Source organism: Sapajus apella, unplaced genomic scaffold, assembly GCF_009761245.1.
Source record: "Sapajus apella isolate SASKATOON/1434 unplaced genomic scaffold, GSC_monkey_1.0 scaffold16, whole genome shotgun sequence".
NCBI classification, from domain to species: domain Eukaryota; kingdom Metazoa; phylum Chordata; class Mammalia; order Primates; family Cebidae; genus Sapajus; species Sapajus apella.
Window position 1 is genome coordinate 5,170,356 of NW_022436956.1, and position 19,425 is coordinate 5,189,780.

The 19,425-nt window shown below is 40.2% G+C and overlaps 1 protein-coding gene and 1 pseudogene across 4 annotated transcripts in view; one reads left to right on the top strand and one right to left on the bottom strand.

The window, feature by feature from the left end:
• Positions 1–19,425, bottom strand: part of APLP2 (amyloid beta precursor like protein 2) — a 69,586-nt gene that overhangs the window by 28,889 nt on the left and 21,272 nt on the right. For all 4 annotated transcript variants that reach the window (XM_032284971.1, XM_032284972.1, XM_032284974.1 and 1 more), the window contains exons 2-3: positions 6,271–6,444; positions 4,845–4,968 (exon numbers count right to left, since the gene is read on the bottom strand). In XM_032284971.1, the coding sequence (XP_032140862.1) occupies positions 4,845–4,968; positions 6,271–6,444 (298 nt within the window). The remainder of the gene's footprint in view (positions 1–4,844; positions 4,969–6,270; positions 6,445–19,425) is intronic.
• Positions 2,136–2,261, top strand: LOC116556484 (annotated as a pseudogene).

Sequence of the window (19,425 nt, forward strand, 5' to 3'; positions counted from 1 at the left end):
AACTAGGCGACAAGTGAATTAAAATCTTCATTAGTGTTATCAATATCAAAAAACTAGAACAAACCTAATGCCCATCAAGAGGGAATTAATTAAATGATGATACATATATACAATACTATGGAGTTACAAAAGATATGGCTTATGGGTATATATAACATGGACAAATTTCCATGGCGGTTTAGTAATTTTTAAAATCACTGAACAAACAAACAAAAGCAAACACACCACATATCTCTAACCTCTTCTTCAGGCTAGTTACTTAAGGCCAACTTTATCTTTTTTTTTTTTTTTTTTTTTTTTCCAATTTTTGTCTTTTATTCAAAGATGTATGTATCCCTAAAAGTAGCACATAATAATAAAAGCTCAATAAATGTCAAATAAAAATAAACAGAACTAAAAAATAAACAGGGCAGCATACGTAGTATAATCACATTTACAGAAAAAAGCATTTAAAAGCATACACATTTCCAAGTGTATCCAAAGAAAAAAATTTGTCATCTATACACCAAAATGTTAATCACAGTTAACTTGGTAAAGAAATTGGAAATAAAATTGTTTTTGTCCCTTTCCCCCACTGCAAACCTCTTTTATTAAAAAATAAACCCCTTTTAAAAAAGTAAATTGAAAGAGGAAACACATTTAAATCCCAGCATCCGCTCTCTGTCATTTCATTGCTACGTTTTGCCTTTGCTACAATTTATTATCAGAAGCTCTTAGGAAAAAAAAATTTACCTAGGCAGATCAGTATTACTGTTTTATAGAACACTGAAAATGGTTTTCTCTCACTTTAATAGTTTACATCCAAGTTCATAACATCCTCAATTTAATCAGTGGAGTATAATATAATTGCCACAATTTCCTAAGTCACTGGACAAACATAAAGCTCTATTGTTTTTACTGATCGATGAATATGGCAATATAGCAAAACCTAACCCATACAATATTCATTTAAGCTGCAGTCTGAACTTATCTCCAATTTCTAATCATTCCCTGTGATTCAGCTTTTCTTTCCTACTACTTCTTTCCAGCAGTGCTGTGGCAGCCATTCAGGTTTCAGAGCTTTTTCAGAGTTGCTGAAATTCCTTTCAGAATAAATAACAAAGGTTGTTCACCTACTTGAGGAAGCCACCATCACCAACACCCATGCCTATAAGTAAATCTACTACATACCCTGATCTGACTATTAAGCACTGTATGCCTATATCAAAATATCTTGAGTACCCCATAGATACCTACTATGTACCCACAAAAATTAAAAAATAAAAATATAAAATAAATTTACTACAAAAGCACTCTCCAGGTGCAAATAGGAAAACCATGTAATTTAGGGAGCTGGTCTGGTGAAAGCTGTACCCAGGTGGGAGAAAACAGCCTTACTTAACGAGGCCTGGTGGTTGCCTGAGGTATGTTTCAGGAAAAACAGGGTTCAGAGAAATCAAGCATCCAGACTACCTCTCATGAGTGCAACATTCACCTCGCACAGGGGTCCACGCCAGGAATAGGGTGAACTGTCGATGGGCTGTCGTGAACTCAAAGGCTAGAAAGACTTGCAAAGGGACACCTGCAATGGATAAATGAGCTACACCGACAGACCAAGGTACGAATGCAAAACAAAGCACCTCAAAGCTGCTAAGACCCGTTCTGATTTCTAAGTAGTTATTAAATCACAACTTGTTTAGTAGTTTCCATATCACAGTAACACTGTCTGTCCAAAAATAACCAAAAACAAAAAGCAGATCACCTAAGGCCCAGATCTTGGTTTCTAAATAGCATTCCCCACTAAAAGAAAGCATGGTGTCTTAGAGAAAACAGACTCCAGGGGTGGAGTAGGAAAAATACAGAAGGGGCCTGGAGCATCTTTTGTATCAGAAAGTAAAATTCTCAAAGAATGATAAGGATATATTAAAAGGACACAGGAACCAGCATAAAGGGGCTCCCACTGGCCAAATGCAGACAATGTGTACATAATAAAACAAATGAATGCAGACACTATCTTAGCCAGATGATGAGACAAACTGACAATGCACAACTCCTACTGTGATACACTGAGAACACTTCTGTGATACTTCCCTCAAAAATGAATAAATCAAAAGGATCACAGACAAACGCAAATTGCCAAGCATTCTAAGGAACGAAGCTTTGCGCAGTGGCAGTATGGTAGCCAATGAGGTTTATGTGAGACACGATTATTGCCGATTGAAAACTTTCCTATAAAGGAACTGGCCTGTAGTTTGTTTTTTTTTTAAATCAGTTTCATAAAGGGCAAGGAAATATGCAACATGTGATGTTAGATTAGAACCTGGATGTTATTAGAACAACAGGTGAAACCTAAGTAGGGTCTGTAGATTATTGGATCAACCAGATATTGTCTACAAAATCCTGATTTCTGATGATTATACTACAGTTACATAGGAGAATTTCCTTTTTTAAAAAAATACACACTGTAGTATTAAGGCTTGGATATACCATGTTTGCCTTCTTGCCAAATGATTCAAAAAACAACAAACAAACACTTTATGTGTGTAAGGGGTGGTGGGAAGGGAGAATAAGATTTTTTACCACATTAATCAAAGGTTAACAGTTGGAAAACCTGAAGTCTGGGTGAAGGGCATACAGAGGAACTCTGTGCCATTTCTGTAACTATTCTGTAAATTTGAAATTATTTTTAAACTATTATTTTTTTAATTTAAAAAAGCAATAGCAACTCTAAAAGACTATCACCAAGGCTTTCTAAGGAGTCTATGAGGGAAAATGGTGGTGGTCACTATTAACTAATGATGTCAGTTTTGCCCAGCTGCTCAAAGGGAGGTGATAGCGGAAGGGGCAGGGAGACATCAAAATCTAACTGATGACAAGGAAGAACTGCAGTATGCCTTTCCTACTCCCTCCCTTAAACTCTAGTCATGTCATCCCTTATTAGTTTAGGCTTAGGCAACTGTGCTTACATAAAAATATCAATGGATAGCTCTACTGACTGCTTCAGAAGTTATCCAAATGGATGCTGAGGTAAACGTGAATAACTGAAGTAATACCAAAGATTGTATAATGCTTTATCCAGTAACCACAATGCAAAGAAGGTACCAAATGGATTATGGTTAAACGGTCTTTTATGCATTTCATTAACGACAATATTATTGTTTGGTTCTGTAACATGCCAAAAAATTTAAGCTATATCATTTGGGAAATAAAGCAATAAAATAAAATTTCTGTTGTGTACCAACTATGGTAGCATTCTTGTTTTATAATTATTGTAAACAGTATATCCTACATTCTAGGCACTACCATGGTGCTGAGGGGACAAGAAAAACTAAAGCAGGGTCGCTGTTTGCAAGGTGTTCACAGCATAGTTGGAGAAAGGTCTATGAACAATCATGGTACATTGCGCTAAGTGCAATGACAACAGCAAAAAGTATTACAGAAACCTGGATGAATGGATAGAAAATAAGACCAGGAAAGGCTCCCTTTAAAGGAGGCAACCCCTGAGGTAAGCCTTGCAAGAAGAACTTCCCAAGCAAAGTCAGCAGAGGAAAGCCATTCCAAATACTGAGAGCTGGATGGTGCGTGGCCCAGTACCCTGGGGCGGTCAGTGCTAAGCCTAAAGCATGGGGCAGAGTCACAGAGAACAGGGAATAGTTGAGCAAGGGCCAGATCATGTAGTTTTGAAGGCATGCTAAGGAGTTTCAACATTCTTTAAGATTTTATGCATGAGAGACATGATTTGGTCTTCATTTTCAATCAGTAGGCAACAGACTGAACAACAGGACTGAGAAACAGCATGGAGGCTGCTCTTGGCCCAGGTAAGAAGTGACCACAGGCTGAACTAGGGCAGTGGGAATCTGATGCAGGAAGAGGACACAAGCCAGTGATGACCACATTTTTGACTCATAGCTCCCCAAGTATCTTAGGAATTTTTTCACAGTACTCCTAGGCAGAAAAAAAATACCTAAAAGTAGTTAGACCCAACAACTTAATAAGTACTTATGTCCTATCACCTTACTGCCCACTGGGCCCTGCACACCTCCCCCAACTGCAATCAGACCAAACACCATCACCTTCATTTCTTTTCCAGCGATTTTCAAAACACATTTGCTTTTCATCACAGGAACAACTAAAAACACTGCTTCACAGAGATATTAAGTCATCAAAAGTTTCTGTGACTATATCTGTTCCTGAATCACCCAGACCACAGACATGTGAGTATAGTTTCAATGTGTCAGGCACAAATGGGTAAAATGAATATATTCCCTGAGCATCTAAGCAACAACTCTGCTTCTGCATAAGAAACTGTTACCATTTTACTCAAATTGGCTCTGAATGTTGACACCAGCAACACAGTCACAAACACCCTTACCAGCCCCAAACCCTTCAGAATGGTAGGTCCTGTGAGTCCTGACCCTGATACCCTTGACGATCCACAGGCTGCTATAAGTCCCTTTTCTTTCTCCTGAAAACTGTAAGGAGTGTGGTCTAACAGTGCCAATGTGTGTGGGATGAAGTAAGGGAAACAGCAGACTCTTCTCCTTGGGCTGCTTTAACACTACTCACTACTATCACCGTAAACCATTGATATGAAACAACGTGAGGGCATAAGTGCGACTGCTCTGTGGAGAGCACCCTTATTCAGTCCCATGGAAGGATGTCTATAATGGGAAGGCAGAGTTATTCATCACAGGGAGGAGGTCAACCACTGACACTCCAGGCCAGTAAACACCACTAAGAGAAATTCTCCTCAATAAATTCATGCAGCACCCAGCTTAACAGATGTAAGTATTTCACTGTAAGAAAATTAAATTTTAGAATGGGAGGGGGCTGGCACTTCCTGAAAAGTAACAAAGAACACTCACCAAGACACTTGAAAGGTGTAACAATGTGACTCTTGCACTGCTTTTTGTCCCTCCGGCACCAATTGTCAATACTGACCGGCTGGTTTGCCTCCATCACATTTGTGATCTGTAGCTCTGGATATATCTGTTAAGAAAACAAACACACACACAATAAATCAATCTGCAGACAGACACACACTTGCAAGTAAGGATGGTGTGTCTAAGTTTACTCAGCCTCCACGCTCATCCTATGTACATCTAAAGTTACACTCCACTACCTCTGGCTCCAACTGAAGTCAACAAGTAAAAAGACAACTGTATTAGTTTTCTTTTGACAGGTTCGATTTCTGAACACTTCCATGCATTATCTTTTCCAAAGGAATTTGTATTTAAGGACAAACAAAAGTAGGAAGCTTTTAGCCCAAAACAAATTCATGAGGTGTCAAGTTTGCTTGTAGGGTAGCTGTTAACTTGATGAGTCTATGAGGCAAGTCTATGGAAACCTCTGCCAATGAAATTATAGAACAACTTCACCCTGGCCCTGTATGCTCATCTTGGTAAGAATTGGTGGCTCGCCAGGTGTGGTGGCTCAGGCCTGTAATCCCAGCACTTTGGGAGGCTGAGGTGGGTGGATCACAAGGTCAAGAGATCGAGACCATCCTGGCCAACTTGGTGAAACCCTGTCTCTACTAAAAATACAAAAATTAGCCAGGCGTGGTCACACACGCCTATGGTCCCAGCTACTCAGGAGGCTGAGGCGGAAGAATAGCTTGAACCCAAGAGGCAGAGGTTTGCAGTGAGCCGAGATTGCGCCACTGCACTCCAGCCTGGCAACAGAGCAAGACTCCATCTTAAAAAAAAAAAAAAAGAAAGAAAGAAAGAAAGAAAAAAGAAGTGATGGCTCCTGCCTATAATCCCAGCACTTTGGGAGGCCGAGGCAGGAGGACTGCTTGAGGCCAGGAGCTTGAGAGTACCCTGGCCAATGCAGCAAGACCCTGCCTCTATCAGAAAAAATAAATCAGTAAGTTATAACATCTCATATCATCTTCTCTTAAACCCAACGTTGAATCAGACCTGAGATGATCATTTATAATACTGGTAGCTTCTATCAGTAAATGGAAAACACAAACTTACACCTGACATGCTTTGTTTTCCATCTTCCAAGACAAGTGGGCAGATGAGAATCAGGCTGAGCTTCCATGGTATTTGCCAAGCTTCTGAGGTATCCTTCCCTTAAAGAACTGAGAGCTCACAGAATACGCAGGCAAAGCCTTCGAGAGTTCTCAGTCATACCACACATTGAGAACAAAAGGCTTGGGGCTCTAGTCATTAGCATCTTGGTCTTAGGTCAAAAGGGAAGAATGACAGAATTATCTATTTCTAAGGTAAATAGATTCAACCCTGCCCCAGAAAAAAAGTAGTTTTAACTTACTGGCAATACTCTTACCTCCTGACAGTACTGAAGAACTTCTTCTTTTGCTTCAAAGCAGCTCTTGGTGCCTGTTGGGTCAGGTTCCCATTTCCCAGTCTGAATGTTCACATGCATATTTAACTTCCCACAGAACATTGCGATTTGAGGCTCAGCAACAGCAAACCCTGTTCCAGCATTGGCTGCAAGAGCCTATCAAAGGGAAAAAAAATTGCAGGTTTACTCCAAAAAGGCTAACACAGGGGCAACATTCATTCAGTTCTATGTGACAGAATTCATCTTTTAAAAACCTTCAATATTCGGGCGCGGTGGCTCACACGTGTAATCCCAGCACTTTGGGAGGCCAAGGCGAGTGGATCACCTGAGGTCAGGAGTTCAAGACCAGCCCGGGCAACATGGAGAAACCCCACCTTTACTAAAAGTACAAAATTAGCCAGTGCGGTGGCGCATGCCTGTAATCCCAGCTACTAGGGAGGCTGAGGCAGGACAATCACTTAAACCCAGGAGGCAGAGGTTGCAGTGAGCCAAGATTGTACCACTGCACTCCAGCCTGGGGCAACAAGAACGAAACTTCGTTTCAAATAAAAAAAAAAAAAGTAAGAATTTTGTTAAGGCCGGGCGCAGTGGCTCACACCTGTAATCCAAGCGCTTTGGGAGGCCATGGTGGGTAGATCACAGGGTCAAGAGATCGAGACCATCCTGGCCAACATACTAAAAATACAAAAATTAGCTGACTGTGGTGGCACACGCCTGTAGTCCCAGTTACTTGGGAGGCTAAGGCAAGAGAATCGCTTGAACCCAGGAGGGGGAGTTTGCAGTAAGCTGAGATCACACCATTGCACTCCAGTCTGGTGACAGAGCAAGAATTAGTCTCAAAAAACAAAAACAAACCTTCATTATTTACTATTTGTATCTTTGTAAACAAATTATTTTCTCAGAAGCTAGAACAGAATAAAAAGTGACTTTTGGACATACATGATCAAAGTGAAAGGCGAAGAAAAAATCTAACCCTCAATCCCTGTATCTGGGATACTTCTAAATTTAGAACATACAACTCAACTGCAGTGTGTCCTCGTAGAAGCAAATCTACTTTCTATTCCTTTGCACACATCAAATCATGAAAGTAGAGAATTACTAAAATTCCAATATTTTTACTTAATTTACCCACAAAACAAAATTTTATTAAGCAACTACTATTTTGCAAAGCAATATACTAAGTGCTTAGGATATTAAGAGTGGGCCAAAAAGTAATAGCCTGCTTTCTTGGGGCTCTAATGCAAGAGTTAAAACTCACAAAAGTGTGATCATATTCCCAAATGTTCTCAGAAGGAAAAGAACACAGTGTTGAGAAAGCACATAAAAAAGGAATCTGGGCTGGGCGCAGTGGCTCACACCTGTAATCCCAGCACTTTGGGAGGCCAAGGGAGGCAGATCATGAGGTTGGGAGTTCGAGACCAGCCTGGTCAATATGGCAAAACCCTGTCTCTCCTAAAAACACAAAAATTAGCCGGGCGTGGTGGTGGATGCCGGTAATCCCAGCTACTCAGGAGGCTGAGGCAGGAGAACTGCTTGAACCCAGAAGGAGAGGTTGCAGTGAGCTGAGATCATATCATTACACTCCAGCCCGGGTGACAGAGAGACTCCATCTCAAAAAAAAAAAAAAAAAAAAAAGGAATCTAACCTAAGCTTGGGTAGGAAGCTGATCAAGGAAGCTTCCTAAACAAAGCGACACTTGAATAGCACTTTAAGCATCCCATGTTGAGACAATGTTGATTGTGTGGCAGAGTGATGGTGGGAGAGGCATGCAGGGACAACAGTCTGTAGACCAGGAAATGACTTCAGTCCTTATCACTGCAGTGTTGAGAGGTTTTAAGCATAAAGTTACTATTTTCATAACAAAGATCTGATGCTTTCTCTGGTTGCACGGTGAAGAACAGACTGAAAGGAAATGAGTGTATGCAGGGAAATCATTCAGGAAGCTGGAGATGCACATTCCAAGAGAGAAATAATGGTAGCTTGGGCTATGGTGGAGCGGTGGATAGAGAGATTCAAGAGATCACAGAGCCAAAAACAGGCCAAGGTGTGATAACAGATATGAGGAAGAGGAAGATGTCCAGTTTGGCTCTCATGGCTCAATTATGTGATGACATCATTCATGGACACAGAACACTAAAAGGGATTTCATGAACAATTTTAACTCATGTTGGGTAAAAACAATTATTCCAGAAGGTCTATCTTTGGCTCATATCCTTTTCTGTGCAGTCTAACCATTAACAGTTCAGAAACTATAGGAAAGAAGTAACATTATGACAGCATGGCTCCTGCAGAGTACCATACATGAGAAAAGCACAAGTATCTCTCAAGAAACACGCCACTATGCATGCTTATAGCCAGAATAGTTTTGTAGTTACCCCGATGCAAAACTTCCTTCAAAAAAAAAAAAAGTTCTTAAAACTTGTGGAGGAGCAGGGTTAGATTACATGGTCTATCATGTTGTTCTTTTTAAAAACAGCACAAACATAACATGGTTTTCCTATTAATAAGAAAGGGTAGCTCTGACGCTCCCACTTTTTTTTTTTTTTTTTTTTTTTTTTTTTTTTTGAGACAGGGTCTTATTCTGTCACCCAGGTGGAGTGCAGTGGAGCAATCTCGGCTCATTGCAGTCTTGACCTCCTGGGCTCAAGCCATCCTCCAGCCTTAACCTCCTGAGTAGCTGGGACCACTGGCATGCACCATCACACCCAATATATACATATTTTTTTTGGTAGAGATGGGGGGATCTCATTATCTTGACCAGGCTGGTCTCAAATTCTTGGGCTCAAGTGATCCTTCAGCCTTAGCCTCCCGAAGGATGGGGATCATAAGCATGAGACACCATGCCTGGCTGACTTTTAAAGTATATGGAAAATGTATGCTTTTCTAGGAAACTTTCATTTATTTATGCTGACGAACTAGACAGACATGAAAAATCCTTCTAATCAGGAACTTACATTTGATTCTGAAATATACTATGGTCTTTTTCCAGGACCAATTTACCATCTGACATATGTTTTGCTTCGAAGTTTATTAAAATGAACCTGTTTTCTACTATAAGAGAAGGAAGCACCAACCTTTGTTGGATAGCTGGGAGAAAGCTAATTTGGAATTAAAATGTTGCCAATATCTATCAGGGCTGAAAAACACCTCAATTAAACCCAACAAACAATTAGCACCTTTATAGAATTGACTATACCCTGCTGGGATGAATACTCATTTATTAAAGTAGAAGGCCCTATGCCTTCAGTAAGAATGCACGTGAAGCTACAGACCAATGTTGAGTTCCTGCTTCCCCCAACAAAGGAAAAAACATCTAAAGATACCTGTAAAAAGGAACACACAGAATAGGTAAGACTCTCGTGGTGCTTAATTCAAACAAATAATTAAAATGTGTAAAAAATATACAAGACAGATGTGCTTAATTTTCACACTTAGTTCAAGATGCATACCAAGCCAGGCATGGTGGCTCACCGCTATAATCCCAGCATTTTGGGAGGTTGAGGCAGGTGGCTACCTGACGTCAGGAGTTCAAGACCAGCCTGGCCAACATGGCGAAATCCTGTCTCTACTAAAAATATAAAAACTAGCCGGGCGTGGTAGCACATGCCTATGGTCCCAGCTACTTGGGAGGCTGAGGTACCAGAATCACTTGAACCCAAGAGGCAGTGGTTGCAGTGAGCCGAGATTGTACCACTGCACTCCAGACTGGGCAACAGAGAATCTGTTTAAAAAAAAAGATGTGTACCAAAAGATCTGTTTTTTTTGTAATCTAAGGATTATGGCTAGAAACTGGGATTGTATCTGGGGAAATATGGAGATATCCAAAGGTAAAGGTAAGGAAACCCCGGGGATATTTTTGTGTATAGAAACCAGTGTTCTCCCCCAAATTCTTTGTTTCTCACTTCAAAAGCTCAGACAGAATTAAATGAAGAAAATCCAAGAAGACATGATAAATATGTATATGAAAAACAATCTATAGGTCAGAAGAAATGTGTTTCCTAAACCTGCTATGAATGAACTCCTTTAGTTAAATCTGAAAGCTTTTGAACAGTGTTTCCTAGATTCTATCTATGGCTTTCTATATTTTAACATTAAAGGCAGCTACTAAACAAATCAACTTCAGGTGGTATCTAATCTTTTAGCAGTTCAGCCTGTAGAAGGAGAAACCATTTACCCCTTAAATTCTAAAAATGAATACAGTTAAGAAACAACAATTAGTTACATGAGGTCACCCAAGCCACAGCGTGAAATGGTCCATTTCATCGTAAGAAGCCATTTATCAGCACCAAAGATTGTTCACATGTTACTCATTATGGTTGTTGGCTAAAAGACCACAAGAGTTCCAACTGTATAAATGTTCAGTTTATGGGTCAACCACTAAGGTCAACACATCAGTGGTAAGTGCATTTGAGCTCTGTGCTGACACGGTCAGTACTATCTTCCCTAAAGAGAATCTAAAATACCAGAGGTTAAAGCAACAGGAAGAGGCAGCTAAGCACCAACAGATCCTCACATCAGTTACCACCAAGAAAAAGCAGAGAAACTGGAATCAATCCAGACAGCTAATATGCTGTAGTGATTCACTTTTGAGTTCAGAAAGATTAATCCTTGTGGTCATAAGAGACTCTCAAGAAGGTATCATCTGAAATATAAAAAGCCTCTGTGGACCATGTCTATGGAGTCAACTAATCAAACATGCCCCAATCCTACCTAGAGTATAAGAGGCTAATTTTTTCTGTAATGTTTGTCCTTCTACCTTGAATATGCCTTTATTTAATGTGTTCTCCATTTCCTTATGCACAGACTGTGCCTCGATCCATTACATCAACATATAAATCAATCTGATTCCTAATTAAACATGTTACAAATGGGATTTTGCTGCCAAGTCAGCACTTCTGATATCCTATAAACCTGGAATCCTCTACCAAAAAAAAAATGAATGCCCCATGCGTTGGCACTTAAGCCAGTCCTTGTGATCTATGCACACTGCAGCACATTTAAGGCTTTGAAAACAAATTGCATCAACTGCTTCCCTAGCCCAGCACTTCCATTTTACTTAATAATTCATTCTTAATAAGAAATTCCATTTCATTAATTTGGCTTGGGGAACAGTTTAGCTATCCAAGGACAGAAATTCAACTTGGTAAAAAGCGCTTCTAGTAACTTGGTCGAAAATCCGAAATGGCTTAAAGAAATAAGTAAGTAAATCTCAATAAACCTAAATCTCAACCTACTTTAAATCAGGGCCTTTAATCACCTCAAGTGATGCAACTCCTGGGCCCATCTAAGCCTGCCTCGCTTCACAAAGTGGTTAGGATCGGGCAGTCCTCCCACCACTCCACAGCAAATGTCCTCATTGAAGCTACTTCCCCAGGATCAAATCTGGCTCCAGGGCTTGTAAAGGTGCCTACCACAGAGGGAGTATCTTCCCAAGAGCACAGTTTGATCCTACTACTGGGAGAATCAGGTCTCTTTGAACAGGAAGGCTTTATAAGACACACAAGTATTAAAGTTTCACCCTACAAAGACAAGGTAACACAGTTCTAGTTCTAACAAATGCGGAATGAAGCAGGCCTTTGAGGCATCTAGTTACCACTCACAAGCTACTGACAGTGAAAGGTATGACGTGCTTGCTCAAAAACCTTTTTTAAGAAAAAATTGGTAAAAGGACCATCTATTAAAAGATATGAAGATCCTATATATTACTTTCATTTGTATTTGTTCAAGTGCTGAGGTACTACTTCAAGATTCACAAATTACAACAACTTAATGCCCAGTCCCTGTGTTTCTTTTCTGGTTGCCCATTATAAATCTTCACCCAACTGAAGATTTACTAAACTGAACAAAGTGGAAAAAAAAAAAATCCTGTTCTTAGTATCCTTTCAAGGTTATCTCCCCCAAGATATTAGCTACAAAAGGGAAGACAATTACTTTAGAGCAAAGACACCCATCAGACACCCACATTAACCTCACCCACAATAAGACATTTGAGGGTGCTGATCAGGAAAGGCTGGGGACTGCAACGCATCTGAGAAGACTAAGCAGAAATGACAAGTAAATGCAATGTGGGAGCCTGAACAGGATCCCGGAACAGGAAAAGGGCATCAGTGGAAAACTGCAGCAATTATTTGAATAAGGTCTGTAAGTCAGTTAATAGTGCTGTGCCAGTGCAAACCTCCTGGTTTTGATCACTGCATTACGAATTATGTAAGATGGCAACATTAAGGGAAGCAGGGTTACTGTATAGGGGAACTCTTATAGTATTTCTGCAACTATTTTTTAAGTCTAAAATTTGCTCAAAATACAGCGTTTTTGTTTTAAATTCTGTTCATTACATGCCTAGTTTTCAATCTGGAATGCATTGTTTCAATATTAAGAGTCTCATCTGTCAAAAAGAGAAGATACAATTTGAGGTAGAGCAGCCAGTAAGTAAAATCAGAACAGGCTTCATACCTGAAAAGTGTATTCATTACTCTAAACACATGGGCACACATCCTGATGCAGTAAAACCCCACGTGTACACATATTAAATTCTATTTCTCTGCAATTGAAAAACTACTACGATTCTGACCCAGAGCCTAATGTGTAAGAAATGCCACATTTTTTTACTGTCCAAACAGTGACCAGAGTTAGGACAGTTTGAAACCTTAAGAGTATCTTTTTGAGCAGCAGAGAAGTGAAGCTTCAAACCACTATGTAATAAAATAGCAGGATTCTTAAGCATTTTGTCGTTTTATAGCAGTAAAATGGGAAAACCTATTCTTGAAAGAGTTTGCATTACATGAATAGAAAATTCTTGTTCTTTTTATTTTTAACATTTAAACTTAATTATAATTAGAAACTGGTGCACTGGGTGTAGCGGGAAAACTCTAAGCGTAAAAAGCCATTATTCTTATAGTGACATATACCAGCTGTTAGGTATTATTTTCATAGGCAGTAATTTATACAAATAGCCCCAGCTTTTATTAGAGCTTTAAATATTAAAGTATAAATGAGGTATCATTTCCAAGATTGAAAATGGTTTAGGCTGTCTCCAAGGCTTTCTATGGAAACATGGTAATTTGTCCATCTGGATTACAGTGGTAAGGAGCCAAGCACCATGATCTAATAGGTCTGTCTTTCAGCATGTGTCGCTCAGATGAGAGCTCAGTCTTTTATAGGGGAAGTTACTGAAAATATACAAATACATAAAATACTTCCATGTTAAAAAAAAATGCAGAACAGTGTTTACACAACTGAAATTCTCAAATGAATAGGCTCTTCCTCAGTCCCTGTGTTTTTTTTCTGATTGCCCATTATAAAACTGGAAGTCTCAGAAACTTATTTCCGGAGTATGGAGGCCCCTCAGCCAAACATTACTCTTCTACTTATTGCACTACTGACCTAGGAGAAAGACTAAGACTGTGGCTTTAAGACGCAGACACACAGTGACGGAGTCTACCGCCATCACTGACTGGCTGTGCCAACTCTGGAAGGTCACCTAGCCTCCCTGGGCCTGTTTCATCATTTATAAGGTAATGACAATAATAGTTAACTACACATCAGTGCTGCTTTGACATTTAAAGGAGTTAATACATATTAAGTGTTTGTAAAGTGCTTGTCACATAGAAGCACTCTTCAAGCACTGGTAGCTATTATCATTATCAGGTTTTAATTTTTAATCTACAAAACAGGGTTACTAACATACCAACTGCTCAGGCCTGCTGTGGGGATTAGATTAAGATAACGCGCAGAAGCACTGAGCACAATGCCTGCCACAGAGTAAGCACTCAACCGTTAGCATCACTATCATCAGGCTGGCTCTTTCCACTCTGCAGCTGTAATTACACAGAGCTGGGGCTTGAACCCAAGGCACACAAGGAAAGATGACACAAAGTCCCTACATGACTGGCCATCCTTCCCAAATCCAGGATGCCATGAAATGGGTTTAAAAGAGTGCACATTCCTTCTTTATCCTTTAACTATGGATATGCGGAAAGCAGGTTGCATTAATGCTTCATATTTTGGGGGAATTCAGTCACCACGTTTAGATGAATGATTTAATACAGTCCTACCATTTAAAAGAAAATTGCCCAGAGGTGCTGACTTCCTGGCTCTGGCCCAGCCTCTGGGACTTGGAAATGAGATCAAGATGAATCTGCAGTTACTACCAAGACACTTCTGTGATCAAAAGAGCACTACGTAAATTATTTCTCTACATTGGATTTCTTGATGGACATTCTGCTTCCTAGCTATGTAACCTCACGGAAGTTATCTACTCTCTCTCAAACTTAGTATTCACTTTTGTGCAACATAAATAGAGTGCTACTCAAAGTTTAGTTATTACTACCAGACACATGCAAGATTAATTTTGTTTCACACTACAACAGAAAAGACTCTATTTTCCTAAAACTGCCCATGCACAAGAAACATGGGCTTCCTCACTAAGTCAGAATTCACTGTGACTCCAAAGCAAAGCAGGCATTTGCCATACTTTGCAAGGCATGCTAACTGCAGAGGTCAGGAAGGCAGGAGGCCTCGGAATTAATATAAGATGATCTAAATGGTGTGAACTGGGGCTTAACCTTTGAACTCTTTGGCCAGTATTACTTAGGCAGTTATTTATTAAGAGTATGCTGACCAGCACGTGCAGGGCTTGGGGGAGTGCAGAGGGATATGTTTCCTAAATCTTAAAAGGGTGAAATGATTTCAAGAAACAAACACTCAGAAGTACTACTGATTAAATATTAATAATGAAATGTTTATTCTAAATCATTCTTATTGATTCAATGTCAGAAATAATACAAATGATGAAGGGTTTTCTATAGAAATATCCCAGCACAAACCTGGCAATACTCTCAGAAATTATAAGCTTCCTCTGGCTGACCTGGTACTCTATGATATATACTTTGTTTTTATATGCATTAAGTCAGTCATTAAAAATCAGGTAATTTTAAGCATAGTTTGAGTATTTCATATACTTGTAAAAAAACTACACTTCTTTTTAAAATATTCCATTTTTCTGACCAACGATTTCACTAAACACTCGAATTAGTGATTTTACCAAGGTTAAGTTGAGAAAACTATCCAACATGCCAGCTTTGGCTGAAATACTGTAACTGACAAGAGGTTAAAACCACAAACACGAATAACCAATGTCAGAGATCTGAAATTGACTTCACAAGATCTCTTTTCCTTTAATGTATCTGGGAAAAAATAAGAAAACAAATTCATGCAACTGAAACATCCATGTTTTAATATATATGATTTTTGCCAGTGTTTTAAAGCAGGGGGTGGTCTCCAACATCCACTAGGGGGCTAACAGGGTCTGCAAAAGGTTTTCAGTGGCCCCCTGAAAAATGAGAAACCTAAGCTAGGTCTAGTGTGTATGTGTTGTGCACACATCAATGTGTAAGGGTACAGAACTGCTGTCCTTGCTTAAGAATAGCTATTCTGGCCAGGAGTGGTGGCTCACACCTGTAATTCCAGCACTTTGGGAGGCCGAGGAGGGTGGATCACAAGGTCAGGAGTTCGAGATCAGCCTGACCAACACGGTGAAACTCTGTCTCTACTAAAAATATAAAAATTAGCCCAGCGTGGTGGTGCATGCCTATAGTCCCAGCTACTCAGGAGGCTAAGGCAGGAGAACCGCTTGAGCCCAGGAAGTGGAGGTTACAGTGGGCCACAGCTGCGCCACCCTGCACTCCGGCCTGGGAGACAGGGTGAGACTCAGTCTCAAAAAAAAAAAAAAAGAAAAGAAAAAGAAAAAGAATAATAACTGTCCTGAATTCTAATATCATCTTCTGCCTTTTGTTATTAAAACAGTTTCATAAAATGATGGCAACAATAAACGAGTAGCTGCTTTTAAAAAATTATTCTTCTGTAATATTAATCAAGAACAACCTCATCTATTTAAAACATTTTTCTTGGTTCCATTATTCCATAAAAACCAAATATTGGAAATCACAGGCTTATGTTTTTCTTGTGGGTTTTTTTTTTTTTTTTGGTTGTTGTTTTTTAATTTTTTTTAGACAGCGTCTCAACTATGTCCCCGAGGCTCACTGCAGCCTCAACCTCCCAGGCTCAAGTGATCCACCCACCTGAGGCCTCCAAGTAGTAGGCACTACAGTCACACACCACCACACCCGGCTAATTAAACAGAATTTTTTTGTAGAGATGGGGTCCCACTATATTGCCCAGGCTGGTCTTGTACTCTCAGCCTCAAACAATCCACCTCCTTGGCCTCCCAAAGTGTTAGGATTACAGGTGTGAGTCACCAAACCTGGCCCTTTAATTTCTAAGGTTCTGTTATGTTGAAAGGCATGAAATTCTTGGGTGAATAATCCATATATCTGCCTGTAACCAAAAAAAAAAAAAAAAAAAAAAAAAATGGCTATTTGCCCAAATGATTTCCACAGGGCAGGGAGAGAGAAACTTTACATTTTAAATACAAATTTCTACACAGTCATTCTGCTGAACATTTTATTAGGTACAAGCAACATTCAGATATCAATCTGGATATAACAAATCAATTTAACTTCTAATGCCCATTAAAACTGTGAAAATAACAAAAATATGAAAGTGCTCTACCCTTTCCAAATTCAAAGCAAGTTAAGACATCTTTCCTGTGACTTATGTGGCATTTAAATTTAAAAGTAAATCTGACTGTATTACCAGCTTACAGCAGATCTGCTTGCAGACAATAATTCTTCCTGTCTTGGATCCATGCCCATGTGCATTATTGTAATTATCAACAATTTAAAAAAATAAAGTAATAAAGCAAGTATGAGCCACTAGTCAGTATGTTTACCGCTTGCTGCACTGGTCATTAATTAACCTTCTGGGGATCAAACCACCTAACTACTAAATAAATGTATAAAGGACAGCAGGAAAAGCTAATTTCTTTTTTTTTTTTTTATTTATTTTATTGCATTTTAGGTTTTGGGGTACATGTGAAGGATATGCAAGATTGTTGCATAGGTACACACATGGCAGTATGATTTGCTGCCTTCCTCCCCATCACCCACATTTGGCATTTCTCCCCATGCTATCTCTCCCCAACTCCAAAAGCTAATTTCAAGTAAAAAGAACGAATAAAAGGGATGTAAATGTGTGTGTAACCACACATGAACACACACCCATATCGTGTAAAGTTCAATGGCACCTTTTTCTGGTACTTTTTAGAGACATGGTCTTGCTCTGTCGCTCAAGCTGGAGTGCAGTGGTGCAATCACAGCTGACTATAACCTTGAATTTCTGGGCTCAAGTGATCCCCCTGCCTGAGCCTCCTGAGAAGCTAGGACTACAGGTGTGCACCAGCACACCTGGCTGGTTTTTAAATGTTTTATAGAGATGAGGCCTTGCTATGTTGGCCAGGCTGGTCTCAAACTCCAAGCCTCATGCAATTTTCCAGCCTCAGCCTCCCGAGGTGTTGGGATTTCAGGGATGAGCCACAGCACCCAGCCCCAACAGCACTTTTGTACTACCCGGATCCATTCACCACCCAGCACTCTGTATCACCTAAGACACTGCTCTTCTGTTCCAGAGAATTCAGAGTGACTAGTGTGGCCTGCAAGGCCCACCAAGGTGCAGCCCCTGCCATACTTCAGCATCCCTCCAGGCCAGCACCACCCTCGATGTCACAAGCCAGGGTCTGTCTCACCTCAAGGCCAACTGTCCTCTCTTGTTGAGAATGACTGCCCTGGATTATAATGAACTCCTAGAACTCCCTGCCCCTGCTGTTTCCTAAGCAAGTGTGATGGTCTCACCCTCAGGACTCTGCTCAAAGGGGCATTCCATGGAAGGCCTTCCCTTCCAACCCATTTCTCTCTCTCAAGCAATCTGAAATGACCTTGCTCACTGATCTGCAGTGACCATCTCCCATCACTAGAATTTAAGTACTTCTTTATTTCCACTGTCATTATTATTTTTAGAGAAAGGGTCTCCTCTGTTGCCCAAACTGGAGTGCAGTGGTATGACCATAGCTCGCTGCAGTCTCGAACTCCTGTGCTCATGCAATCCTCCAGCCTCAGCCTCCCTAGTAGTTGGAATTACAGACATGCACCACCACACCCAGCTAATTTTCACTTATTTTTTGTAGAGACAAAATGTCACTTGCCTCTGGCAATCCTTCCACCTCACCCTCCCAAAGTGCTGGGACTACAGGTGTGAGCCACCACACGTGGTCTATTTCCATTATTATAACATAAAAGCATACCGTGATTACAATTCTTTTCTAGGCTTCTATTTCCCCATTAGAGTAAGCAACTGCATCTTCTTTCACTTTTTTGGTTTCACAAGCATTGACCACTAATTCTTCCTGAAATTGTCAGAAAAGTCAGTAAAACTCCCTTCCGTGAAGTCAGACACACTGACCCACTGGTTTCACTTGCTTCTTTCTAGAACTCATCCCCCCTCTGGCCGTCCATTTCCCTGCTTCATCTGGACCAATTATTCTCTCTGCCTCAACACAGCTCTCATGAGTCCTGAAAATTCCTTCCCCTTTCTGTGGTTTCGACTCAGTACTTTCCTCTTTCTCGACTTCCTGTTTTAGTGGCTCACAGTGCTCCATAGCTTCCTGAGAAAGGGTGTGTGAATGGAAAATTTCAAACATGACAGATCCCAAAAAGGTTTTTATTTTATGTGCACATCTTGTCAGTAATTTGGATGAGCACTAAATTATAGGCTGGAAATAATTTCCCTCAGATTTTAAGGTCTTCTAGCTTTCAGCACTGCTATTGATAAATCTAAAGCCAGTCTTCCTAATCCTCTGTGCAGGTCTGGGTTTTTTTTAATACATAGAAGTAAATTCTGGCGGGGTGTGATGGCTCACGCCTATAATCCCAGCACTTTGGAAGGCCAAAGCAAGATCATTTGAGGTCAGGAGTTCAAGACCAACCTGGCCAAAATGGTGAAACTCCATCTCTACCAAAAGTACAAAAATTAGGCTGGGTACAGTGGCTCATACCTGTAATCCCAGCACTTTGGTAGGCCAAGTCAGGTGGATCACTTGAGGTCGGTAGTTCAAGGCCAGCCTGATCAACATGGAGAAAATCCATCTCTACTAAAAATACAAAATTAGCTGGGTGTGCTGGCACATACCTGTAATTGCAGCTACCTAGGAGGCTGAGGAGAATTGCTTGAACCCAGGAGGCGGAG